The sequence below is a fragment of the Pelecanus crispus genome, chromosome 17 (assembly GCF_030463565.1).
Source record: "Pelecanus crispus isolate bPelCri1 chromosome 17, bPelCri1.pri, whole genome shotgun sequence".
NCBI lineage: Eukaryota > Metazoa > Chordata > Aves > Pelecaniformes > Pelecanidae > Pelecanus > Pelecanus crispus.
Window position 1 is genome coordinate 2,236,222 of NC_134659.1, and position 23,718 is coordinate 2,259,939.

Consider the following 23,718-nt stretch of genomic DNA (forward strand, 5'->3'; position numbering starts at 1 on the left):
GCGTTAGGTCCTCACAGAAACGACGGGAGCGGAAAGAACATTAGTTGATGCACCGGTAAAGTGCCTTTTTTGCCACAGAATTTCAGTCTCAACCTAGAATCGTAGAATCATTTAGGCTGGAAAAGACCTTTAAGATCATGGAGTCCATGAGCAACGCTTCCATGCAACCTGCAGCCGCTCTCCGAGGGAGAGTGAGTCCGGTGCCTGGTTAGCGGCAGCCTGGATGCCCAGCCTAGGAAAAAGACGATCAGCTGGTATTAAAATGAGACCTTTTCCTGTTTTTACCCTGGTACTGAGAGATTACATCATAACTCAGGGGAGGAGGAGAGAATTTCTGGGAAATGCATTGTTTCAAAGGGGGAATTGTCTCAAACTAGCCTTTAGAAAAAAAAAAAAAAGAGCTTAATGTTTACAAGTGCCATTTTGTAGTCAAAGCTGATTATGTTCAGAGTGCTGCTAACAGTGAAAATGCATTGTTATCTGCAGTGGATTCAGCACTGGAAGTAGATTCACCTGTAAGTAAAACCAACATTGCAGTAAGCATAAAAGCAAGCACAAAGCCCTAAAGGCCCAGTTCAGTGTCCTTTTCTTATGCTAGTGCTGTTAAGATGGTCTTTTAGAGAAGCAGCTGTCTAAAACTATGGGTAATCCTTACAAACAAAAGCAAGTTTATGTCAAAAGCAAGGCATAGCCCTGAAAGTCTGACCCATGAGTGTCATATCTATTCAGATTATGGAAAAGGAAACACACACATCGAGGGTGGTGTCAGAAAGAAAAATAGGATGGTCAAAAAACCTAGTAGGTTTAAAACAGTCTCTTCTATTCAGCAAAAAAAAGCATCTTACCAGAAGATTGAGGGGGAAAGAGTTTTCTACCTGAATGACTATATTGGAATAACTCAAGTTTGCGGCTGTAACTGGTATTTTATGTTGAGGAATAGAAATCCATACCTTCTATGGAAGACATGAACATTTCTGTTCAGTTATCTGGTTCGGAGGGGTTTGGTAACTGTAGTTTTCGTATGTATTATAATAGCTAAGTGAAAAAGAAGAAAACAGTGAACTGTATTGGTTTGAAAAAGAACACTCAGGTTGGTTTCCTCTTAGGAAGAGAGTCTCGAAATAAAACAACATAAGCACACCATCGATTCCACGTTGCTGTGCCTTGTACAGTTTGCAGGCGTGAGCTGAAGTTACAAAATTACAAGACCCAGGCACACTCAGGCAAATATTTCAAGTGTGTAAAGTGTATAGAACTTGGGACTTGGCAACAAAGGACATGAATGAACATCCAGAAGACTGCCTTACCCTTCCTTCTGCTTAGAAATAATTTTCCAGACAATGCCTGCCCCCAGGAGAAGCAGGACTCCTGCAGCTGCGACTCCTGAGAAAGAACAGCGTGTGTTATTCTCACTCTATGTTTTAAAGCGTATCAGCACAAAAGACATAACAACGCACAGCTTCAAAGGAAGCAGAGGGAAACTGTGCCACTGAGGCCACTGCGTAAAGCTAAAGATCAGCCACAAAAATGTTTCTAAGCTGCTTACCTAGGCCTACTGAACCAGGCTTGTGTGACTCTGAAGGGAAGAGAAAAAGAAAAATCAGCAAACTATTCTAACAAAATACGATGTTTCTCAGTGGTAGTTAATCACTTTATCAATAAAGCTTTTACTGCTCAGGTCTATAATACAGGATTTCTTAAAAAACATACCATTATATACCTTTTTTTTTTTTTTTTTAAATACAGAAAGACATTTTCATGTTTCAAATGCATTTGCATGTTTCTGATCTTTGCTTCATTTACATTTCACTCACTCAGTTTGCAGGCTGGTACAGGTGGGTCCCAGCTGAAGTCCTCTTGGCACTGAATCTGACTGATGCCTTCCAACATGTAACCATCATCACATTCAAGAGTGATGTTAGTCCCAGAGCGATAAGTATTTCCTTTTATGGCTTTCTTGACACCTTGAACTTCTGGGAACACACAGCTGATCTCTGAAATTAGAAGTAACAAAAGAAGGACATTTAATGAGAAGGAACATAAAATACAACAGTGGGTTATTTAAGACATTGTTCTTGAATTCTTTCTGAATGTAACCAGGAATTAATTCTTAATTCCACAGGGTAGTTCCTTTCTTTGTGGCTGCAGAAGCAGGTGTCTCACTCCCACATGTGAATATTTGTACAGATCAGCTACCCCACACTGATACTGTACGTGGAAAGTCACCTGTAGCAGGGGTGCCTGGGGAGAAGCCTGCCAGAGAAAGAGTTTTTTCTGATACTGGGCTACCAAAACATTTGGAGAAGAAAGGTGTAAGAAAGGTGTAGACAGGGAAGAATCCTGTGGGAGCTTTAGAGCCAACTGCCTATAACCCACTTCTAGTCTGTAGAAGTCCCTTGCCCTTAAAAGATGTGACTAGCCATATTATTGATAATTATTTTATTAATTGGTCCAGCCATCTAAGGTATTTATACCACTGATTTCAATGAAGTGAGTTAGTTGCTTCAATTTATGTGTCTAATCACCTTTGACAGTCCAAGCCCAAGAATTCTGGAGGAGAAGGTTGTCAGTGGAGACCAAAGGGGTAACATCAACATGTAACTTCTAACCTTTGTGTCATGCCTTTTTTTTTTTTAATATTTTTAATTCCGCACATAATAGTTACTAAGGACACTTCAAAACCACGAGAATGTGGAACGGCAGGGAGAGTTTTTCTGTGAGACTGCTTCCTTTATAGAACCTCTGACTTATTTACATAAGCATGTGGTACATTATTTCCTGTTGTTGTTATCCAAGTGCATTTCAACTCTTGAGTCACAACTCTTGAGTCACTGAGGTGGGTGCAGCTCCACCAAAGAAGTGGGTAATGAATTTATTCCGGTGAATGTCCAGTTTTCTGTACAGGAACACCCACACTAGGAATCTTGTGACATTCATGAAATTGCTTTTAGTCAAGTTTTCCTGATGACTGACCTTCACAGTGACCCACACAGAAATGCCAAGTCACAGATATAGAGGCATTTTCCGAGAAGGGAATAGTCAGGTTCGTGTGTAATCTACAGACCGTCCATCGGAGACAAATTCTCTGACATAATTTCCTTTGTTTCCTGTTAGTGATAACTGGGGAGTGAGACACACAAAAAGAGAAGGAAAGGGAAGGGGAAAAGTTTCTACTCTCCTGCTAGAAGTAAAAAGCTTTTAATGGAGGGAAATTGGTATACAACTCATTTGTAGCAACAAGAGCAGAGATGGAAGACATGCAAGAATTAAAATTGCCTTCCAGAATTGCCTCTGTTGTACTCATATCCTTCTGGCTACTAGCATGAGGTTCCCATCCTGCTTCTTTACAGCAATACCATACTCTTCCCAGGGATAACAAAGAGTAGATAAATTCATAACTAACAGATCAACACTGCCTAGCTATCATATAAAAGTGGTTCCCAAGCAAAATAAGGCGATGGAGTTCGGTGTTAGCTGCAGAAGATTTTACTGCATACATTTTGGCCCACATATCTCTCTGAAGATTTAATTTTTTCCCCAAAGTAAAACATGTATATCAGCATGGCTGCATGTCTCCTCAGCCCATTTCTGGGAGATGTCTGCCACCATGAATTCCAAACAACATAAGCAAACCGAGCACAAACACACCTTTGCACGAAGGAGGCGGCTGGCTCCAGGTTCCTGACACCGTGCAGTTGATGAAAGCATTCCCAACGAGTGAATAACCAGGATTACAGCTGTAGGATACAGATGCTCCATAGGAAAAAGTGTCAGAGATGTTGCCTTTGAGCTTCCCGTTGGTGATGTTTGGAGGATGGAGACACTTCACAACTGGAAGGTCAGGGAGAGACAAATGACAGTGTTGACATGAGGATCCCGATGGGCTGCCGAGAACAGCTAAGGCACCGTACCTTTGCAACCTTGATTGTTCCCTTTTAATTTCTTCACCTAGACTAAATAACTGATTTTGTAACCCTGTGACTCCATCAGGCTTTGGAAACAGGTATAAACTCGATCTTGTTCTTATCACTCATTTGGTGGTAGAGGACTCGGATTTAGTCCTTATACAAACCTTTCCCTAAGGCAAGTCATGTTAAATGTCCTTTCTTCTTAGCTGTCTGCAACAAAAACACACCTTGACAGACCGGAGAAGGATGGCTCCAGGTTCCAGTCTCTGTGCAATAAATGGATGCTGTCCCAATGAGAGAGAAGCCGGGCTCACAGATGTATCTTACAGATGATCCAGGAGCAAAAATTGCTTTTGCCGGGCCACTGAGAGATCCATGGGCAATATCTGCAGGCTTGGAACAGTGCAGCACTAAAAAGAGAGAAGTGCAGATCAAAACAGAGCTCATGCAGGCAAGAGGGGAAACTTCTGAGCACCTGTGGACAGCTGTACGCTCACTCCCACAGCACTGAATCCAACGCAGAGAGCCAGCCCTGGCCAACCTTCTGCACTCACTTCAACCCAAATCATCTATAAAGCATATGACATCACACACGTTTCTTCTTACACAGAGGAACATTGCCCAGCATCATCTTCCCTGGTATATCAGATCAGAAGAGTGATTAGTTCATAAATATCATGGGAATTCCCCACTTGTAAGACCATCTTATGACAACATCCACACAGGTTCCTTACAGCTGGCAAAGCTGGGCTAAGCTTGTTTTTAAGGCATTCATACTGAGAAACTAAGGCACCAGATACTGCAGCAATAAGAATGGGAAAAATTAGGATAGATGGATCTTCAGATCTAAACACTAGATTCCAGATTGCTCTTGCATCCTAAACATGTTGCAACACACTGCCAAGAATGATAAGGTCAGCAAGGATAGCCATCTAAGGACAGATAAGACATGCTTTCCTCTTCCACAGACTGGGAGTGGAGGATCCCATGTGCCCCCGGGCTGGCAGTGGGACTTGGGGAGGTCTTTTGGGACATTAGCATTGTCGCATTCAGTTGTAATCATGTCTCCAGGTCCATAGAGGGACTCCAATCTGATTGCTTTTCCATTCCCAACTCAGCCAACTGTGGACAGCAAGGGTGTAAAGAACCCTTTAGACTGAGACCTGTGTGGGATAGAAACCACAGAGTCCACCGAGACCTCATTCTTTCTTTAGTGGTGGAATTTGTTGACGCAACATCTTGTTTCAGCAAGTCGTTAGCCAAATATCACTGCGTGTTTAATGCACTTAGAAAGTTGAGAAGATTCAGTGGAAAGAGCACAAACAGACCTTCGCACCGAGGCGGGGGATGGCTCCAGACTCCGTGTGTTGTACAACGAACAGATTTATTCCCAATGAGGGAGAAGCCAGGTTTGCAGTGGTAGTGCACAAGTGCTCCTACATCAAAACTGTCTGTGAAATGACTGCTGTGTTCCCCATTAGCAATGCCAGGAGGAGGCAGACACTTCACTGCTGAAAGAGGAGAGGGAGAAGGTGAGAAGTGACATTAAATTGTAAAAAAGATGGTAACAAGGGAGTAAAAAAGTGCAATTAGCCCTCTTCACTGCAAAAAGCAGGACAGGTTGGGAGGAGGAGTTGGCATTTAGTAAATCTTGCCTCTTCTTATAATAGACCTACCTGGCTTCGTTACGGCATCAGGATGATGATAGTGTTCTGCCACTCCATCTAGATGCAGCATTAAGAGTTTAAAATACACATTTGGTTGAGAAAATACAATGCACAAATTTACCTTCATTTTCCATCACCCCTGCCTTTATATTTCCAGCAAAAATTTTACTCCTCTCTGATAGTCAGCGTCCTGCCATGAAGGTAACAAGTTTCTCACTTCCAGGAAGTGAAGAGAACACGGATTATGGATTGCAACAAGCAGGGCGAGAAACGTGCAAATCATGCTTATACTTACAGCATTACCCAAAACCTGGCTTATCTCCTGTGTGAAGAGGAGAGGTATAAATAAAAGGAACAATTCCTGCTTTCTCCTTAAAGTAGTTGGAGCAAACAGGAAAAATAAAGCCAACTTTGGCTTCAGTGAGTGGGTAGGAGCACTTGAGGAGGAATCTGCAGTGCTAAGTCATCAGAGTGCTGACGCTTACCCTGCTCGCAGACTGGTACGGGTGGATCCCATGTTTTATTAGCTTGGCACTGGGCTGTGTGATGGCCTCGCAAGGTGAAACCTTCATGGCACTTAAAGCTGACAATATCTTTGTATGTGTAGCGATATTTAAGAACAGATACTCTGCCATTCTCGATGTGTGGGACTGGACATACCACCTCTGAAAAAGAAATTCATGATCTCAAAGGGGAACCTATATGTGTGCTGTAATAAACCGCGACAATATATAAAGCCCATCCTTAACGTGCCACTGCTCAGAGGAGTTTCACAGGTAGGCCTTGGAGACTTAAGAATAATTTCCAGAATTGAGGGCTTTTTAGTTCCTTTAGGTATGCTAGGTTTACCACGTTGTTGTATATATAAACATAGTTTTGTGCTTATAAGCAGAATAATGCAAATACATTCCAATAAATGTATTAAATGGTGTAGAAATCTGTAAGCGCTGTTAGTCATTCTCATGACTGCTTTACTATAGTAAAGCTCATGCTTTACTCAATACCAAGCTCGTGCCTTCCAAAGCACTTCCATTGGAAGCAAAGACTAATTGCAATGATCAACCCCTGCAAAACAGCCTTGTGGTTTGGATAACAGTACAGTATTTGGAAGATTCCCGTTCAATTTTGCTCAATATCCCACTCTTCTACTGCAGGACACATTTCTTCTTTAATTTATTATTTATGTTTGTGAAACAAAAGGGACAAATCCCTGCAGGCATCTCACAACTCTTCATTCTACATAACTCTGAAAGATCAAAAGCTAGCATCTGGAAGATTCTTAGAAGCAACCAAACAAGCAAACAAAACAAAACAACCCTAGAGGGATATTATGCTTAAGAAGCCTTATTCCTCAAGCTCTATTTATTTTAAGGAAATTCCACTTTTTAATTTTAAGGACTTAATTTGGCAATTCTGGGCCAGATCTAGTGGTGACCTACTTACTCTGACAAATGGGAAGAACACCACTCCATGCGACATCTGGTCCAAAAATCTCACATCGACTATGAGACTGTCCAACCAGTCGGTGCCTGGAGTCACAGAGGAAGAAATACCAGTTGATACCAAGTCATTCAGCTTGGATTTTGCACTCCCACTCTGACACTACCACCAGAGGCTTTCTTCTGCAGCCTCCTGATTCTGGCTGGTCAACGAGGTATTTCTGTTGGTTTTACACATAGGAATGAAGGATACCAAGTTCCTTCTTCCTAGATCCAAGAGGAACAGCAATGATCCCAAATTACTCTGGGTTAGATTGCTCAGGTGCTAAATCAGGACTCAGACCCAAGTGATCTCCCAGCCGCTGGAGCCTCCTTGCAGCACGTGCTTGCTTGCACTCTCAGCTCCTGCTGGGTGGCCGTCTGAGAAGGCAGACTGAAACCGAAGTTCGCAAAGTAATCTATTAAGCACAGGCAGGGAAAAATAAGAGACACTTCTCCCATTCCTGAGCAGGCAACAACAGCATAACTAGAACTAAAATACAGATTTTGGCTTGCTGTGGGAGAATGGCCTGCGCAGAGGAGTGGGCTCTGAGCCTTTATTGTAAGTTGCCCAACACCAAGCTCAGAAATGGAGTCAGCAAAGGCAGCGCGCGACTCACCCTTCATTACACACGTAGCTCACGGTTGACTGAAAAAGGAGATCTGTCAGAACAACAACTCTGCCATTCTTTGGTGTTTCTGGGTATTTACATTGCTTCCCTGGGAAAGAACAAGGCTGAGTTTAAACTCCTCTCTTGCAGTTTTGTAATGCACTATGAGAAGGTATCTTAAGGATCTGTCCACATTCAGACACCAATAAAGACGTAATTTTTAGAAGGCCAATAGCTGCCCAAACTATGTGACTAGTGAAGCCATGTATGAATCATTTTTTAAAGAATTGCTTTAAGAAACCCACAAATATAGCTTAGACAATTTTCAACAACCAACACCAAACTGATTGAGCTATTCACTTTTACAGAACGCTAGCGCTTCAGACCACGTGTGGTTTTTGAGGCATGTCAGAGTTGGGGGTACGCTGGGGTGTCTCATATATCCCAGCTGGCAGCTGTATCGCACGGTGTCCCCAACAGGAAACTCTGTCAGATTTTTGTATTCCTCAGTTAGCTCAGCAAAGGTTAAGGTTGGAGGGGCTCCACAGCCACCTATCAGGAAAGAAAACACAGGAAAAAACTAGGATATCAACTACACAAAGTTGTTTTAAAATGTGTATTGAGTATGCATAGATAAAGTTTAGAAGCAAAACTGACAACAAAAGGGAAGGACTGAAGGATTCAACATTATGGGAAGGTGAGAGAAAGGACAAGTCTACAGGCTTTCGAAGGCAGAAATTCCCAGACTATCCATAACTCCAGCCATTATCTTGGAACTACTGTGTACCTGCACACCGAGGAGGAGGCAGGCTCCAGGTTCCAGAGTCAGTGCAGTAAATCGATGCCTCTCCCAGGAGGCTGTAGCCAGGGTCACAGCTGTAATTTACGACCATCCCAGTAGTGAAAAAATCCAAGTCCTGGCTGTTGTGATTTCCTTTGTCAATATTTGGAGGTGCAGGACATTGCAAAACTAAAGAGAGAGGAAAAAACCAGAATGAAAAAAGGCATGGACAGGGTAACATGCGGGAAGAATGCATGCACATCCCGGCGTGTGCCCTGCCCTGCCCGCAGCCTCGCCGGCGGGGACGGACAGACGCCCGCGCACCGCAGAGCCCTACCTCCGCACCGCGGCAGCGGCTCGCTCCACACGCCGTGCTCCCCGTCCACCGAGGTGCAGAAGATGGAGGGCTCTCCGGCCAGCGGGTAGCCGGGGTCGCAGGTGTAGGTGACCACGTCCGCGTAGGAGAAGGTGTCCACAAAGTGCCCGCTGTGTCTCCCGTGGGGGATGTCCGGAGGCGGATCGCAGGTGATACCTGTGGGCGCGTACACGGTGGCTTTTAGCATGGGCGCTGCAGCAGCAGCCGGGCTCTGCGGGACACACGCGCTTCCCAGGAAGGGAACCGACAGGCTTGAACCCGTCTCAGCGGTGACGCTCTCTGTCTTTGCCTTGGAAGATCTTTCCCAAGGAGAGACCCATCTGAATCTCTTTGCGCTGTGTTTGGTTTCCCACCAGCCTCTGCTCAGCTCCTGCCGCAGCGTACTTACTCTGGCAGACGGGAACATCTCTGCTCCAACTCACTCGCTTCCCAGAGCTGGAAATCACACATTGCCGCTGGGACGCTCCAACCAGCCTGTGCCTGGGGTCAAACAAAGTCACTCGTGTCACTCCAGGACTGTCTTTGGAGGTCTCACCGCCCACAGCAACCAAGTGTTGCCTTAGCTGCCATCTAATACTGCCACCGTAAAGCTGTGAACCTTGGCTCAGGTGGGGACGTCCCCCAGGTCCCTGCGGTCAGCACAGGCAGTACGTCCCCGGGGGGTCAGGGAGCTGCCGTGCCCTCCCCTCTTCCTTCTGTCCTCTAGAAAAGTCCACCCTAATGACTTCTGGTTTAAGCCACAGCTTCCCAAATAACCCCCCTTTTCCCCTCATATGCTCCACACAGCCAGACGTGGGCGGTCGTGCCTTTTAAGTGGCACTTAAAAATTTATAAATAAATCCCCTTCTCCAGCTCCTGTTGCCATTTGGACTAGAAATTAGACTAGGAGTAGACCGTTGCAAAGACCAGAATTGCTTTAGTGCCAAAACTCGTTTAAACCACCCAAAGGATTCTGAGGTTTTCCCTGATCACTTGGGTGATTTCTAGTTCTCTCAGTGCCCGAGAACTCCGCTGGCTCCTCCAGCGTCGCCTTGTGCAGGCAACACCGGGGCGCGCTCTGGGCTCAGGGACACAAGCACCGGTCTCTGTGGAAGGCACGCGGTGCCTACGAGTTGCGGGCAGAGCAGCGGCATCGCTGATTCCATCTCCACGGGGGGAAGGAGCTTGGCGGGCACTCACCCTTCATTGCAGATGTAGTTCACTGTTGACCCAAAGAAGAGATCTGTTGTAATGATAACCCTGCCGTTCTCCGGTTCTCCTGGGTGTTCACACTTTTTCCCTGGGCAGAAGAAGACCTGGTTTTAAGGTGCTTGAACTCAATGCCATAGGAAAAGGGTCACTAGTTCTGGGAGTCTGCCCAAACCCCCCGGCGGAGGGAACCGAAAGGGACAAATTACAGGGCTTCAGTCGTCACACGGCGATTTAAACAAACCAAGCGTCAGCAAAACATACGTTTGCAAAACTCCTGGGCTTCAGACCACGTTTGATTTTCAAGACACGTAATAGTTGGTGATATCTGTGGATGTCTTGTGTATCCAGGCCGACAAGTGTACTTCACAGTCATCCCAACAGGAAACTCCGTCTGATTTTTGTGCTCCTTGTTTAGCTCAGCAAACAAGAACACTGTTGGTGTCCCACAGCCAGCTGCCGAGAAACAAAAGGCACCTGAGAAACGCCGCTAAAGAGAAGCCAGCGCATGGCTAGGCGCTGTTGCAAACCCCAAGGTATTCATCTCTCTTCTATGTATTCTGACATGTGTCTACCTACATTAACACTTATTCAGCATGTAAGGACACATGCATCCAATTTAGCTGTTCGTCAAAAAAAGAAACGAACACCCCCCAAAAGAAACCCACCCCAGTTTAGGCAGTTTGGTGTTTCCACACTCTGCACGCCCTACGCTGCAGCGCTGCCACCATACAGCAACTCGCTGTAGGTGCAGGAGCCTGCAGTTTCAGAAATTCAAACACCCAAACCGTCTCCTTGCAGGAAGCCACGGGCTTTAGCAATGCCACCAGGTTATTGCCAGCGCCACCAAACTGCACCCAGCGCCCTGCACGTGCTGGAAGCGCGCTTAGCCCCGTGGGTGTCGCTGGGTGGGCACCTCGCCCCCCAGACGCCAGTTGGGCAGGTTGGCAGGTTTGCCTGCTGCAGGATCAGCCGTGCGCGGGACGGGTGCTCAGGCGGCCGCGGGTGCACGGGGAGCCGCGGCAGCAGCCGGCCCCACCTGCGCAGCGTGGGTACGGGAGGCTCCAGTTCCCCGAGGCCGTGCACGAGACAGAGGGGTCTCCGAGGAGGAAGAAGCCGGGCTGGCAGCTGTAGTTCACGGACATGCCGCTGGTGAATTGTGCCCCAAGCTCCGCGCTGTGCGTGGCGTGGGCGATGACGGGAGGCGGAGGGCACGGCAGCACTAAGGGGCAGGAGCAGAGAGCAGCGTTTCGGTGATGTTGCCTGACGTGGGAGCGCACGTACCACAACAAAAGACTGTCGCAGCCGAAGCGACGCGAGCGAGCACGACGTCAGGGCCCCTCCAGCGCAAGGATGGCCCTAAGCCTCCTCTTTCTCAAGCCGCACGTGCCCGCGCTCACCTGGCTCGCAGGAGGGCACAGCAGGTGCCCAGCGGCCGTCGGGCTGGCACTTGGCTTCACGGCTGCCCTGCAGCACGTAGCCCGGGTGGCACTGGAAGGTGACGTTGGCCCCGGGACGGTACGCAGCGCTCTGTCCCTCAGCCACATCTCCATTCTGGATGCTGGGGCTCGTGCAGGTGATCACTGGAAGGGAAAAGCAGCAGAGCATGGGCTGGGGATGCAGCTACCAGAGCTGGGCGCTCCCCCTTTGTTTTTGTTTTTGTGAGGCCAAAATTCAGGGAAGGCCGTGCGGCCACGATGGTCTCCCTTTTCGCTATGGGTAAGAGCATTCACCGCTCACCTTCGCACCGGGGGTAAGGGATGCTCCAGGTTCCGTTGACCGTACAGCGCAGCGCTGTTTTACCAATGAGAGAATAGCCGGGGTCACAGCTGTAATTTACTGACTCTCCAGGGAGGAACACTTTCACATCCTTGCCATCGTGCTTGCCGTGGTCAATCGCCGCGGGGGAGGTACACAGCCGCCCTACAAGGAAGGAAATCGTCACTGAGAACAGGATGGGCTTTTGGGGTTTCTGTTTTGTTTTCCCGCTTAGCGCTAGAGAACTGCGTCTCTCTAAGTACAAGTATGTGGATTTTCACTTTTTTCCCCCTCTTTCCTCCCGTAATCCCTTTGTACCACTGGCATATCCACAAGTGAGAAAGGCAGGTGAATGCACCTTCACACCGAGGGGCAGGCACGCTCCAGGCTCCAGAAGAAGTGCAATTAAGCTGTGCCTCTCCAACAAGAACGTAGCCAGGATCGCAGGTGTAGCTCACGGACATGCCGCTGGTGAAAACTGCCGTGGCTTGGCCACTGTGCTTTCCGTTGGCAATGGCTGGAGGGTAGAAGCATTGCGACACTGGGGAAGAGGAAAAAACCACATTTGTGTCAGTAGTGAGAAAAAGGAGGAATATGAAGAAATGAGTGAGCTGGTGCACAGGAGCATTGCAGCTGAGCTGCCAGCCTGTAAGAAAGCTGCTGTTCATTGCCAGAGTCCCTCCAGATGCTTCAGCCCTCTGGACTCCGTCACACATATTTCTGTGCACTCACGCCTGGTGCGTGCCAAAGGGCTCTCGGCGAGCACGGCACGAGGGGTGTGGGCACTGACACAGCCCGGCTTCACATCCACCCTGGCCCCGCCTATGTTGTGAATGGCCACAGCTCCGCAGCACATCCCTGCATGTGCCCTGCCCTGCCCGCAGCCTCGCCGGCGGGGACGGACGGACGCCCGCGCACCACAGAGCCCTACCTCCGCACCGCGGCAGCGGCTCGCTCCACACGCCGTGCTCCCCGTCCACCGAGGTGCAGAAGATGGAGGGCTCTCCGGCCAGCGGGTAGCCGGGGTCGCAGGTGTAGGTGACCACGTCCGCGTAGGAGAAGGTGTCCACAAAGTGCCCGCTGTGTCTCCCGTGGGGGATGTCCGGAGGCGGATCGCAGGTGATACCTGTGGGCGCGTACACGGTGGCTTTTAGCATGGGCGCTGCAGCAGCAGCCGGGCTCTGCGGGACACACGCGCTTCCCAGGAAGGGAACCGACAGGCTTGAACCCGTCTCAGCGGTGACGCTCTCTGTCTTTGCCTTGGAAGATCTTTCCCAAGGAGAGACCCATCTGAATCTCTTTGCGCTGTGTTTGGTTTCCCACCAGCCTCTGCTCAGCTCCTGCCGCAGCGTACTTACTCTGGCAGACGGGAACATCTCTGCTCCAACTCACTCGCTTCCCAGAGCTGGAAATCACACATTGCCGCTGGGACGCTCCAACCAGCCTGTGCCTGGGGTCAAACAAAGTCACTCGTGTCACTCCAGGACTGTCTTTGGAGGTCTCACCGCCCACAGCAACCAAGTGTTGCCTTAGCTGCCATCTAATACTGCCACCGTAAAGCTGTGAACCTTGGCTCAGGTGGGGACGTCCCCCAGGTCCCTGCGGTCAGCACAGGCAGTACGTCCCCGGGGGGTCAGGGAGCTGCCGTGCCCTCCCCTCTTCCTTCTGTCCTCTAGAAAAGTCCACCCTAATGACTTCTGGTTTAAGCCACAGCTTCCCAAATAACCCCCCTTTTCCCCTCATATGCTCCACACAGCCAGACGTGGGCGGTCGTGCCTTTTAAGTGGCACTTAAAAATTTATAAATAAATCCCCTTCTCCAGCTCCTGTTGCCATTTGGACTAGAAATTAGACTAGGAGTAGACCGTTGCAAAGACCAGAATTGCTTTAGTGCCAAAACTCGTTTAAACCACCCAAAGGATTCTGAGGTTTTCCCTGATCACTTGGGTGATTTCTAGTTCTCTCAGTGCCCGAGAACTCCGCTGGCTCCTCCAGCGTCGCCTTGTGCAGGCAACACCGGGGCGCGCTCTGGGCTCAGGGACACAAGCACCGGTCTCTGTGGAAGGCACGCGGTGCCTACGAGTTGCGGGCAGAGCAGCGGCATCGCTGATTCCATCTCCACGGGGGGAAGGAGCTTGGCGGGCACTCACCCTTCATTGCAGATGTAGTTCACTGTTGACCCAAAGAAGAGATCTGTTGTAATGATAACCCTGCCGTTCTCCGGTTCTCCTGGGTGTTCACACTTTTTCCCTGGGCAGAAGAAGACCTGGTTTTAAGGTGCTTGAACTCAATGCCATAGGAAAAGGGTCACTAGTTCTGGGAGTCTGCCCAAACCCCCCGGCGGAGGGAACCGAAAGGGACAAATTACAGGGCTTCAGTCGTCACACGGCGATTTAAACAAACCAAGCGTCAGCAAAACATACGTTTGCAAAACTCCTGGGCTTCAGACCACGTTTGATTTTCAAGACACGTAATAGTTGGTGATATCTGTGGATGTCTTGTGTATCCAGGCCGACAAGTGTACTTCACAGTCATCCCAACAGGAAACTCCGTCTGATTTTTGTGCTCCTTGTTTAGCTCAGCAAACAAGAACACTGTTGGTGTCCCACAGCCAGCTGCCGAGAAACAAAAGGCACCTGAGAAACGCCGCTAAAGAGAAGCCAGCGCATGGCTAGGCGCTGTTGCAAACCCCAAGGTATTCATCTCTCTTCTATGTATTCTGACATGTATCTACCTACATTAACACTTATTCAGCATGTAAGGACACATGCATCCAATTTAGCTGTTCGTCAAAAAAAGAAACGAACACCCCCCAAAAGAAACCCACCCCAGTTTAGGCAGTTTGGTGTTTCCACACTCTGCACGCCCTACGCTGCAGCGCTGCCACCATACAGCAACTCGCTGTAGGTGCAGGAGCCTGCAGTTTCAGAAATTTAAACACCCAAACCGTCTCCTTGCAGGAAGCCACGGGCTTTAGCAATGCCACCAGGTTATTGCCAGCGCCACCAAACTGCACCCAGCGCCCTGCACGTGCTGGAAGCGCGCTTAGCCCCGTGGGTGTCGCTGGGTGGGCACCTCGCCCCCCAGACGCCAGTTGGGCAGGTTGGCAGGTTTGCCTGCTGCAGGATCAGCCGTGCGCGGGACGGGTGCTCAGGCGGCCGCGGGTGCACGGGGAGCCGCGGCAGCAGCCGGCCCCACCTGCGCAGCGTGGGTACGGGAGGCTCCAGTTCCCCGAGGCCGTGCACGAGACAGAGGGGTCTCCGAGGAGGAAGAAGCCGGGCTGGCAGCTGTAGTTCACGGACATGCCGCTGGTGAATTGTGCCCCAAGCTCCGCGCTGTGCGTGGCGTGGGCGATGACGGGAGGCGGAGGGCACGGCAGCACTAAGGGGCAGGAGCAGAGAGCAGCGTTTCGGTGATGTTGCCTGACGTGGGAGCGCACGTACCACAACAAAAGACTGTCGCAGCCGAAGCGACGCGAGCGAGCACGACGTCAGGGCCCCTCCAGCGCAAGGATGGCCCTAAGCCTCCTCTTTCTCAAGCCGCACGTGCCCGCGCTCACCTGGCTCGCAGGAGGGCACAGCAGGCGCCCAGCGGCCGTCGGGCTGGCACTTGGCTTCACGGCTGCCCTGCAGCACGTAGCCCGGGTGGCACTGGAAGGTGACGTTGGCCCCGGGACGGTACGCAGCGCTCTGTCCCTCAGCCACATCTCCATTCTGGATGCTGGGGCTCGTGCAGGTGATCACTGGAAGGGAAAAGCAGCAGAGCATGGGCTGGGGATGCAGCTGCCAGAGCTGGGCGCTCCCCCTTTGTTTTTGTTTTTGTGAGGCCAAAATTCAGGGAAGGCCGTGCGGCCACGATGGTCTCCCTTTTCGCTATGGGTAAGAGCATTCACCGCTCACCTTCGCACCGGGGGTAAGGGATGCTCCAGGTTCCGTTGACCGTACAGCGCAGCGCTGTTTTACCAATGAGAGAATAGCCGGGGTCACAGCTGTAATTTACTGACTCTCCAGGGAGGAACACTTTCACATCCTTGCCATCGTGCTTGCCGTGGTCAATCGCCGCGGGGGAGGTACACAGCCGCCCTACAAGGAAGGAAATCGTCACTGAGAACAGGATGGGCTTTTGGGGTTTTTGTTTTGTTTTCCCGCTTAGCGCTAGAGAACTGCGTCTCTCTAAGTACAAGTATGTGGATTTTCACTTTTTTCCCCCTCTTTCCTCCCGTAATCCCTTTGTACCACTGGCATATCCACAAGTGAGAAAGGCAGGTGAATGCACCTTCACACCGAGGGGCAGGCACGCTCCAGGCTCCAGAAGAAGTGCAATTAAGCTGTGCCTCTCCAACAAGAACGTAGCCAGGATCGCAGGTGTAGCTCACGGACATGCCGCTGGTGAAAACTGCCGTGGCTTGGCCACTGTGCTTTCCATTGGCAATGGCTGGAGGGTAGAAGCATTGCGACACTGGGGAAGAGGAAAAAACCACATTTGTGTCAGTAGTGAGAAAAAGGAGGAATATGAAGAAATGAGTGAGCTGGTGCACAGGAGCATTGCAGCTGAGCTGCCAGCCTGTAAGAAAGCTGCTGTTCATTGCCAGAGTCCCTCCAGATGCTTCAGCCCTCTGGACTCCGTCACACATATTTCTGTGCACTCACGCCTGGTGCGTGCCAAAGGGCTCTCGGCGAGCACGGCACGAGGGGTGTGGGCACTGACACAGCCCGGCTTCACATCCACCCTGGCCCCGCCTATGTTGTGAATGGCCACAGCTCCGCAGCACATCCCGGCGTGTGCCCTGCCCTGCCCGCAGCCTCGCCGGCGGGGACGGACGGACGCCCGCGCACCACAGAGCCCTACCTCCGCACCGCGGCAGCGGCTCGCTCCACACGCCGTGCTCCCCGTCCACCGAGGTGCAGAAGATGGAGGGCTCTCCGGCCAGCGGGTGGCCGGGGTCGCAGGTGTAGGTGACCACGTCCGCGTAGGAGAAGGTGTCCACAAAGTGCCCGCTGTGTCTCCCGTGGGGGATGTCCGGAGGCGGATCGCAGGTGATACCTGTGGGCGCGTACACGGTGGCTTTTAGCATGGGCGCTGCAGCAGCAGCCGGGCTCTGCGGGACACACGCGCTTCCCAGGAAGGGAATCGACAGGCTTGAACCCGTCTCAGCGGTGACGCTCTCTGTCTTTGCCTTGGAAGATCTTTCCCAAGGAGAGACCCATCTGAATCTCTTTGCGCTGTGTTTGGTTTCCCACCAGCCTCTGCTCAGCTCCTGCCGCAGCGTACTTACTCTGGCAGACGGGAACATCTCTGCTCCAACTCACTCGCTTCCCAGAGCTGGAAATCACACATTGCCGCTGGGACGCTCCAACCAGCCTGTGCCTGGGGTCAAACAAAGTCACTCGTGTCACTCCAGGACTGTCTTTGGAGGTCTCACCGCCCACAGCAACCAAGTGTTGCCTTAGCTGCCATCTAATACTGCCACCGTAAAGCTGTGAACCTTGGCTCAGGTGGGGACGTCCCCCAGGTCCCTGCGGTCAGCACAGGCAGTACGTCCCCGGGGGGTCAGGGAGCTGCCGTGCCCTCCCCTCTTCCTTCTGTCCTCTAGAAAAGTCCACCCTAATGACTTCTGGTTTAAGCCACAGCTTCCCAAATAACCCCCCTTTTCCCCTCATATGCTCCACACAGCCAGACGTGGGCGGTCGTGCCTTTTAAGTGGCACTTAAAAATTTATAAATAAATCCCCTTCTCCAGCTCCTGTTGCCATTTGGACTAGAAATTAGACTAGGAGTAGACCGTTGCAAAGACCAGAATTGCTTTAGTGCCAAAACTCGTTTAAACCACCCAAAGGATTCTGAGGTTTTCCCTGATCACTTGGGTGATTTCTAGTTCTCTCAGTGCCCGAGAACTCCGCTGGCTCCTCCAGCGTCGCCTTGTGCAGGCAACACCGGGGCGCGCTCTGGGCTCAGGGACACAAGCACCGGTCTCTGTGGAAGGCACGCGGTGCCTACGAGTTGCGGGCAGAGCAGCGGCATCGCTGATTCCATCTCCACGGGGGGAAGGAGCTTGGCGGGCACTCACCCTTCATTGCAGATGTAGTTCACTGTTGACCCAAAGAAGAGATCTGTTGTAATGATAACCCTGCCGTTCTCCGGTTCTCCTGGGTGTTCACACTTTTTCCCTGGGCAGAAGAAGACCTGGTTTTAAGGTGCTTGAACTCAATGCCATAGGAAAAGGGTCACTAGTTCTGGGAGTCTGCCCAAACCCCCCGGCGGAGGGAACCGAAAGGGACAAATTACAGGGCTTCAGTCGTCACACGGCGATTTAAACAAACCAAGCGTCAGCAAAACATACGTTTGCAAAACTCCTGGGCTTCAGACCACGTTTGATTTTCAAGACACGTAATAGTTGGTGATATCTGTGGATGTCTTGTGTATCCAGGCCGACAAGTGTACTTCACAGTCATCCCAACAGGAAACTCCGTCTGATTTTTGTGCTCCTTGTTTAGCTCAGCAAACAAGAACACTGTTGGTGTCCCACAGCCAGCTGCCGAGAAACAAAAGGCACCTGAGAAACGCCGCTAAAGAGAAGCCAGCGCATGGCTAGGCACTGTTGCAAACCCCAAGGTATTCATCTCTCTTCTATGTATTCTGACATGTGTCTACCTACATTAACACTTATTCAGCATGTAAGGACACATGCATCCAATTTAGCTGTTCGTCAAAAAAAGAAACGAACACCCCCCAAAAGAAACCCACCCCAGTTTAGGCAGTTTGGTGTTTCCACACTCTGCACGCCCTACGCTGCAGCGCTGCCACCATACAGCAACTCGCTGTAGGTGCAGGAGCCTGCAGTTTCAGAAATTCAAACACCCAAACCGTCTCCTTGCAGGAAGCCACGGGCTTTAGCAATGCCACCAGGTTATTGCCAGCGCCACCAAACTGCACCCAGCGCCCTGCACGTGCTGGAAGCGCGCTTAGCCCCGTGGGTGTCGCTGGGTGGGCACCTCGCCCCCCAGACGCCAGTTGGGCAGGTTGGCAGGTTTGCCTGCTGCAGGATCAGCCGTGCGCGGGACGGGTGCTCAGGCGGCCGCGGGTGCACGGGGAGCCGCGGCAGCAGCCGGCCCCACCTGCGCAGCGTGGGTACGGGAGGCTCCAGTTCCCCGAGGCCGTGCACGAGACAGAGGGGTCTCCGAGGAGGAAGAAGCCGGGCTGGCAGCTGTAGTTCACGGACATGCCGCTGGTGAATTGTGCCCCAAGCTCCGCGCTGTGCGTGGCGTGGGCGATGACGGGAGGCGGAGGGCACGGCAGCACTAAGGGGCAGGAGCAGAGAGCAGCGTTTCGGTGATGTTGCCTGACGTGGGAGCGCACGTACCACAACAAAAGACTGTCGCAGCCGAAGCGACGCGAGCGAGCACGACGTCAGGGCCCCTCCAGCGCAAGGATGGCCCTAAGCCTCCTCTTTCTCAAGCCGCACGTGCCCGCGCTCACCTGGCTCGCAGGAGGGCACAGCAGGCGCCCAGCGGCCGTCGGGCTGGCACTTGGCTTCACGGCTGCCCTGCAGCACGTAGCCCGGGTGGCACTGGAAGGTGACGGTGGCCCCGGGACGGTACGCAGCGCTCTGTCCCTCAGCCACATCTCCATTCTGGATGCTGGGGCTCGTGCAGGTGATCACTGGAAGGGAAAAGCAGCAGAGCATGGGCTGGGGATGCAGCTGCCAGAGCTGGGCGCTCCCCCTTTGTTTTTGTTTTTGTGAGGCCAAAATTCAGGGAAGGCCGTGCGGCCACGATGGTCTCCCTTTTCGCTATGGGTAAGAGCATTCACCGCTCACCTTCGCACCGGGGGTAAGGGATGCTCCAGGTTCCGTTGACCGTACAGCGCAGCGCTGTTTTACCAATGAGAGAATAGCCGGGGTCACAGCTGTAATTTACTGACTCTCCAGGGAGGAACACTTTCACATCCTTGCCATCGTGCTTGCCGTGGTCAATCGCCGCGGGGGAGGTACACAGCCGCCCTACAAGGAAGGAAATCGTCACTGAGAACAGGATGGGCTTTTGGGGTTTTTGTTTTGTTTTCCCGCTTAGCGCTAGAGAACTGCGTCTCTCTAAGTACAAGTATGTGGATTTTCACTTTTTTCCCCCTCTTTCCTCCCGTAATCCCTTTGTACCACTGGCATATCCACAAGTGAGAAAGGCAGGTGAATGCACCTTCACACCGAGGGGCAGGCACGCTCCAGGCTCCAGAAGAAGTGCAATTAAGCTGTGCCTCTCCAACAAGAACGTAGCCAGGATCGCAGGTGTAGCTCACGGACATGCCGCTGGTGAAAACTGCCGTGGCTTGGCCACTGTGCTTTCCATTGGCAATGGCTGGAGGGTAGAAGCATTGCGACACTGGGGAAGAGGAAAAAACCACATTTGTGTCAGTAGTGAGAAAAAGGAGGAATATGAAGAAATGAGTGAGCTGGTGCACAGGAGCATTGCAGCTGAGCTGCCAGCCTGTAAGAAAGCTGCTGTTCATTGCCAGAGTCCCTCCAGATGCTTCAGCCCTCTGGACTCCGTCACACATATTTCTGTGCACTCACGCCTGGTGCGTGCCAAAGGGCTCTCGGCGAGCACGGCACGAGGGGTGTGGGCACTGACACAGCCCGGCTTCACATCCACCCTGGCCCCGCCTATGTTGTGAATGGCCACAGCTCCGCAGCACATCCCGGCGTGTGCCCTGCCCTGCCCGCAGCCTCGCCGGCGGGGACGGACGGACGCCCGCGCACCACAGAGCCCTACCTCCGCACCGCGGCAGCGGCTCGCTCCACACGCCGTGCTCCCCGTCCACCGAGGTGCAGAAGATGGAGGGCTCTCCGGCCAGCGGGTGGCCGGGGTCGCAGGTGTAGGTGACCACGTCCGCGTAGGAGAAGGTGTCCACAAAGTGCCCGCTGTGTCTCCCGTGGGGGATGTCCGGAGGCGGATCGCAGGTGATACCTGTGGGCGCGTACACGGTGGCTTTTAGCATGGGCGCTGCAGCAGCAGCCGGGCTCTGCGGGACACACGCGCTTCCCAGGAAGGGAATCGACAGGCTTGAACCCGTCTCAGCGGTGACGCTCTCTGTCTTTGCCTTGGAAGATCTTTCCCAAGGAGAGACCCATCTGAATCTCTTTGCGCTGTGTTTGGTTTCCCACCAGCCTCTGCTCAGCTCCTGCCGCAGCGTACTTACTCTGGCAGACGGGAACATCTCTGCTCCAACTCACTCGCTTCCCAGAGCTGGAAATCACACATTGCCGCTGGGACGCTCCAACCAGCCTGTGCCTGGGGTCAAACAAAGTCACTCGTGTCACTCCAGGACTGTCTTTGGAGGTCTCACCGCCCACAGCAACCAAGTGTTGCCTTAGCTGCCATCTAATACTGCCACCGTAAAGCTGTGAACCTTGGCTCAGGTGGGGACGTCCCCCAGGTCCCTGCGGTCAGCACAGGCAGTACGTCCCCGGGGGGTCAGGGAGCTGCCGTGCCCTCCCCTCTTCCTTCTGTCCTCTAGAAAAGTCCACCCTAATGACTTCTGGTTTAAGCCACAGCTTCCCAAATAACCCCCCTTTTCCCCTCATATGCTCCACACAGCCAGACGTGGGCGGTCGTGCCTTTTAAGTGGCACTTAAAAATTTATAAATAAATCCCCTTCTCCAGCTCCTGTTGCCATTTGGACTAGAAATTAGACTAGGAGTAGACCGTTGCAAAGACCAGAATTGCTTTAGTGCCAAAACTCGTTTAAACCACCCAAAGGATTCTGAGGTTTTCCCTGATCACTTGGGTGATTTCTAGTTCTCTCAGTGCCCGAGAACTCCGCTGGCTCCTCCAGCGTCGCCTTGTGCAGGCAACACCGGGGCGCGCTCTGGGCTCAGGGACACAAGCACCGGTCTCTGTGGAAGGCACGCGGTGCCTACGAGTTGCGGGCAGAGCAGCGGCATCGCTGATTCCATCTCCACGGGGGGAAGGAGCTTGGCGGGCACTCACCCTTCATTGCAGATGTAGTTCACTGTTGACCCAAAGAAGAGATCTGTTGTAATGATAACCCTGCCGTTCTCCGGTTCTCCTGGGTGTTCACACTTTTTCCCTGGGCAGAAGAAGACCTGGTTTTAAGGTGCTTGAACTCAATGCCATAGGAAAAGGGTCACTAGTTCTGGGAGTCTGCCCAAACCCCCCGGCGGAGGGAACCGAAAGGGACAAATTACAGGGCTTCAGTCGTCACACGGCGATTTAAACAAACCAAGCGTCAGCAAAACATACGTTTGCAAAACTCCTGGGCTTCAGACCACGTTTGATTTTCAAGACACGTAATAGTTGGTGATATCTGTGGATGTCTTGTGTATCCAGGCCGACAAGTGTACTTCACAGTCATCCCAACAGGAAACTCCGTCTGATTTTTGTGCTCCTTGTTTAGCTCAGCAAACAAGAACACTGTTGGTGTCCCACAGCCAGCTGCCGAGAAACAAAAGGCACCTGAGAAACGCCGCTAAAGAGAAGCCAGCGCATGGCTAGGCACTGTTGCAAACCCCAAGGTATTCATCTCTCTTCTATGTATTCTGACATGTGTCTACCTACATTAACACTTATTCAGCATGTAAGGACACATGCATCCAATTTAGCTGTTCGTCAAAAAAAGAAACGAACACCCCCCAAAAGAAACCCACCCCAGTTTAGGCAGTTTGGTGTTTCCACACTCTGCACGCCCTACGCTGCAGCGCTGCCACCATACAGCAACTCGCTGTAGGTGCAGGAGCCTGCAGTTTCAGAAATTCAAACACCCAAACCGTCTCCTTGCAGGAAGCCACGGGCTTTAGCAATGCCACCAGGTTATTGCCAGCGCCACCAAACTGCACCCAGCGCCCTGCACGTGCTGGAAGCGCGCTTAGCCCCGTGGGTGTCGCTGGGTGGGCACCTCGCCCCCCAGACGCCAGTTGGGCAGGTTGGCAGGTTTGCCTGCTGCAGGATCAGCCGTGCGCGGGACGGGTGCTCAGGCGGCCGCGGGTGCACGGGGAGCCGCGGCAGCAGCCGGCCCCACCTGCGCAGCGTGGGTACGGGAGGCTCCAGTTCCCCGAGGCCGTGCACGAGACAGAGGGGTCTCCGAGGAGGAAGAAGCCGGGCTGGCAGCTGTAGTTCACGGACATGCCGCTGGTGAATTGTGCCCCAAGCTCCGCGCTGTGCGTGGCGTGGGCGATGACGGGTGGCGGAGGGCACGGCAGCACTAAGGGGCAGGAGCAGAGAGCAGCGTTTCGGTGATGTTGCCTGACGTGGGAGCGCACGTACCACAACAAAAGACTGTCGCAGCCGAAGCGACGCGAGCGAGCACGACGTCAGGGCCCCTCCAGCGCAAGGATGGCCCTAAGCCTCCTCTTTCTCAGGCCGCACGTGCCCGCGCTCACCTGGCTCGCAGGAGGGCACAGCAGGCGCCCAGCGGCCGTCGGGCTGGCACTTGGCTTCACGGCTGCCCTGCAGCACGTAGCCCGGGTGGCACTGGAAGGTGACGGTGGCCCCGGGACGGTACGCAGCGCTCTGTCCCTCAGCCACATCTCCATTCTGGATGCTGGGGCTCGTGCAGGTGATCACTGGAAGGGAAAAGCAGCAGAGCATGGGCTGGGGATGCAGCTGCCAGAGCTGGGCGCTCCCCCTTTGTTTTTGTTTTTGTGAGGCCAAAATTCAGGGAAGGCCGTGCGGCCACGATGGTCTCCCTTTTCGCTATGGGTAAGAGCATTCACCGCTCACCTTCGCACCGGGGGTAAGGGATGCTCCAGGTTCCAGATGTCAAACAAGAAACTGTTGTTTTCCCAGTGAGGACATACCCCGGGTCACAGTAGTACTTCACTGATATTCCAGGGATGAACACTTTTACATCCTTCCTCTCATGCTGGCCATTTTTGATACTTGGAGGGGAAGGACACTGTTGCACTACAAAGAAGGGGAAAAAAGTTATAACTGGTCAAGAG

General features: G+C 52.2%; 1 protein-coding gene across 1 annotated transcript in view; it reads right to left on the reverse strand.

Moving 5' to 3' along the window:
- The window catches only part of CR1 (complement C3b/C4b receptor 1 (Knops blood group)), a 49,820-nt gene that overhangs the window by 13,694 nt on the left and 12,408 nt on the right, over positions 1 to 23,718 (reverse strand). The window contains 41 exon segments of the mRNA XM_075722542.1: positions 965 to 1,035; positions 1,308 to 1,383; positions 1,547 to 1,576; positions 1,815 to 1,994; positions 3,649 to 3,831; positions 4,136 to 4,320; positions 4,868 to 5,030; positions 5,237 to 5,419; positions 6,061 to 6,240; positions 7,019 to 7,104; positions 7,674 to 7,773; positions 8,025 to 8,216; positions 8,452 to 8,651; positions 8,653 to 8,977; positions 9,210 to 9,301; positions 10,001 to 10,100; positions 10,274 to 10,465; positions 11,049 to 11,231; positions 11,410 to 11,592; positions 11,750 to 11,932; positions 12,126 to 12,308; positions 12,699 to 12,893; positions 13,126 to 13,217; positions 13,917 to 14,016; positions 14,190 to 14,381; positions 14,965 to 15,147; positions 15,326 to 15,508; positions 15,666 to 15,848; positions 16,615 to 16,809; positions 17,042 to 17,133; positions 17,833 to 17,932; positions 18,106 to 18,297; positions 18,881 to 19,063; positions 19,242 to 19,424; positions 19,582 to 19,764; positions 20,531 to 20,868; positions 21,749 to 21,848; positions 22,022 to 22,213; positions 22,797 to 22,979; positions 23,158 to 23,340; positions 23,498 to 23,680. Of these exon segments, the coding sequence (XP_075578657.1) occupies positions 965 to 1,035; positions 1,308 to 1,383; positions 1,547 to 1,576; positions 1,815 to 1,994; positions 3,649 to 3,831; positions 4,136 to 4,320; positions 4,868 to 5,030; positions 5,237 to 5,419; positions 6,061 to 6,240; positions 7,019 to 7,104; positions 7,674 to 7,773; positions 8,025 to 8,216; positions 8,452 to 8,651; positions 8,653 to 8,977; positions 9,210 to 9,301; positions 10,001 to 10,100; positions 10,274 to 10,465; positions 11,049 to 11,231; positions 11,410 to 11,592; positions 11,750 to 11,932; positions 12,126 to 12,308; positions 12,699 to 12,893; positions 13,126 to 13,217; positions 13,917 to 14,016; positions 14,190 to 14,381; positions 14,965 to 15,147; positions 15,326 to 15,508; positions 15,666 to 15,848; positions 16,615 to 16,809; positions 17,042 to 17,133; positions 17,833 to 17,932; positions 18,106 to 18,297; positions 18,881 to 19,063; positions 19,242 to 19,424; positions 19,582 to 19,764; positions 20,531 to 20,868; positions 21,749 to 21,848; positions 22,022 to 22,213; positions 22,797 to 22,979; positions 23,158 to 23,340; positions 23,498 to 23,680 (6,705 nt within the window).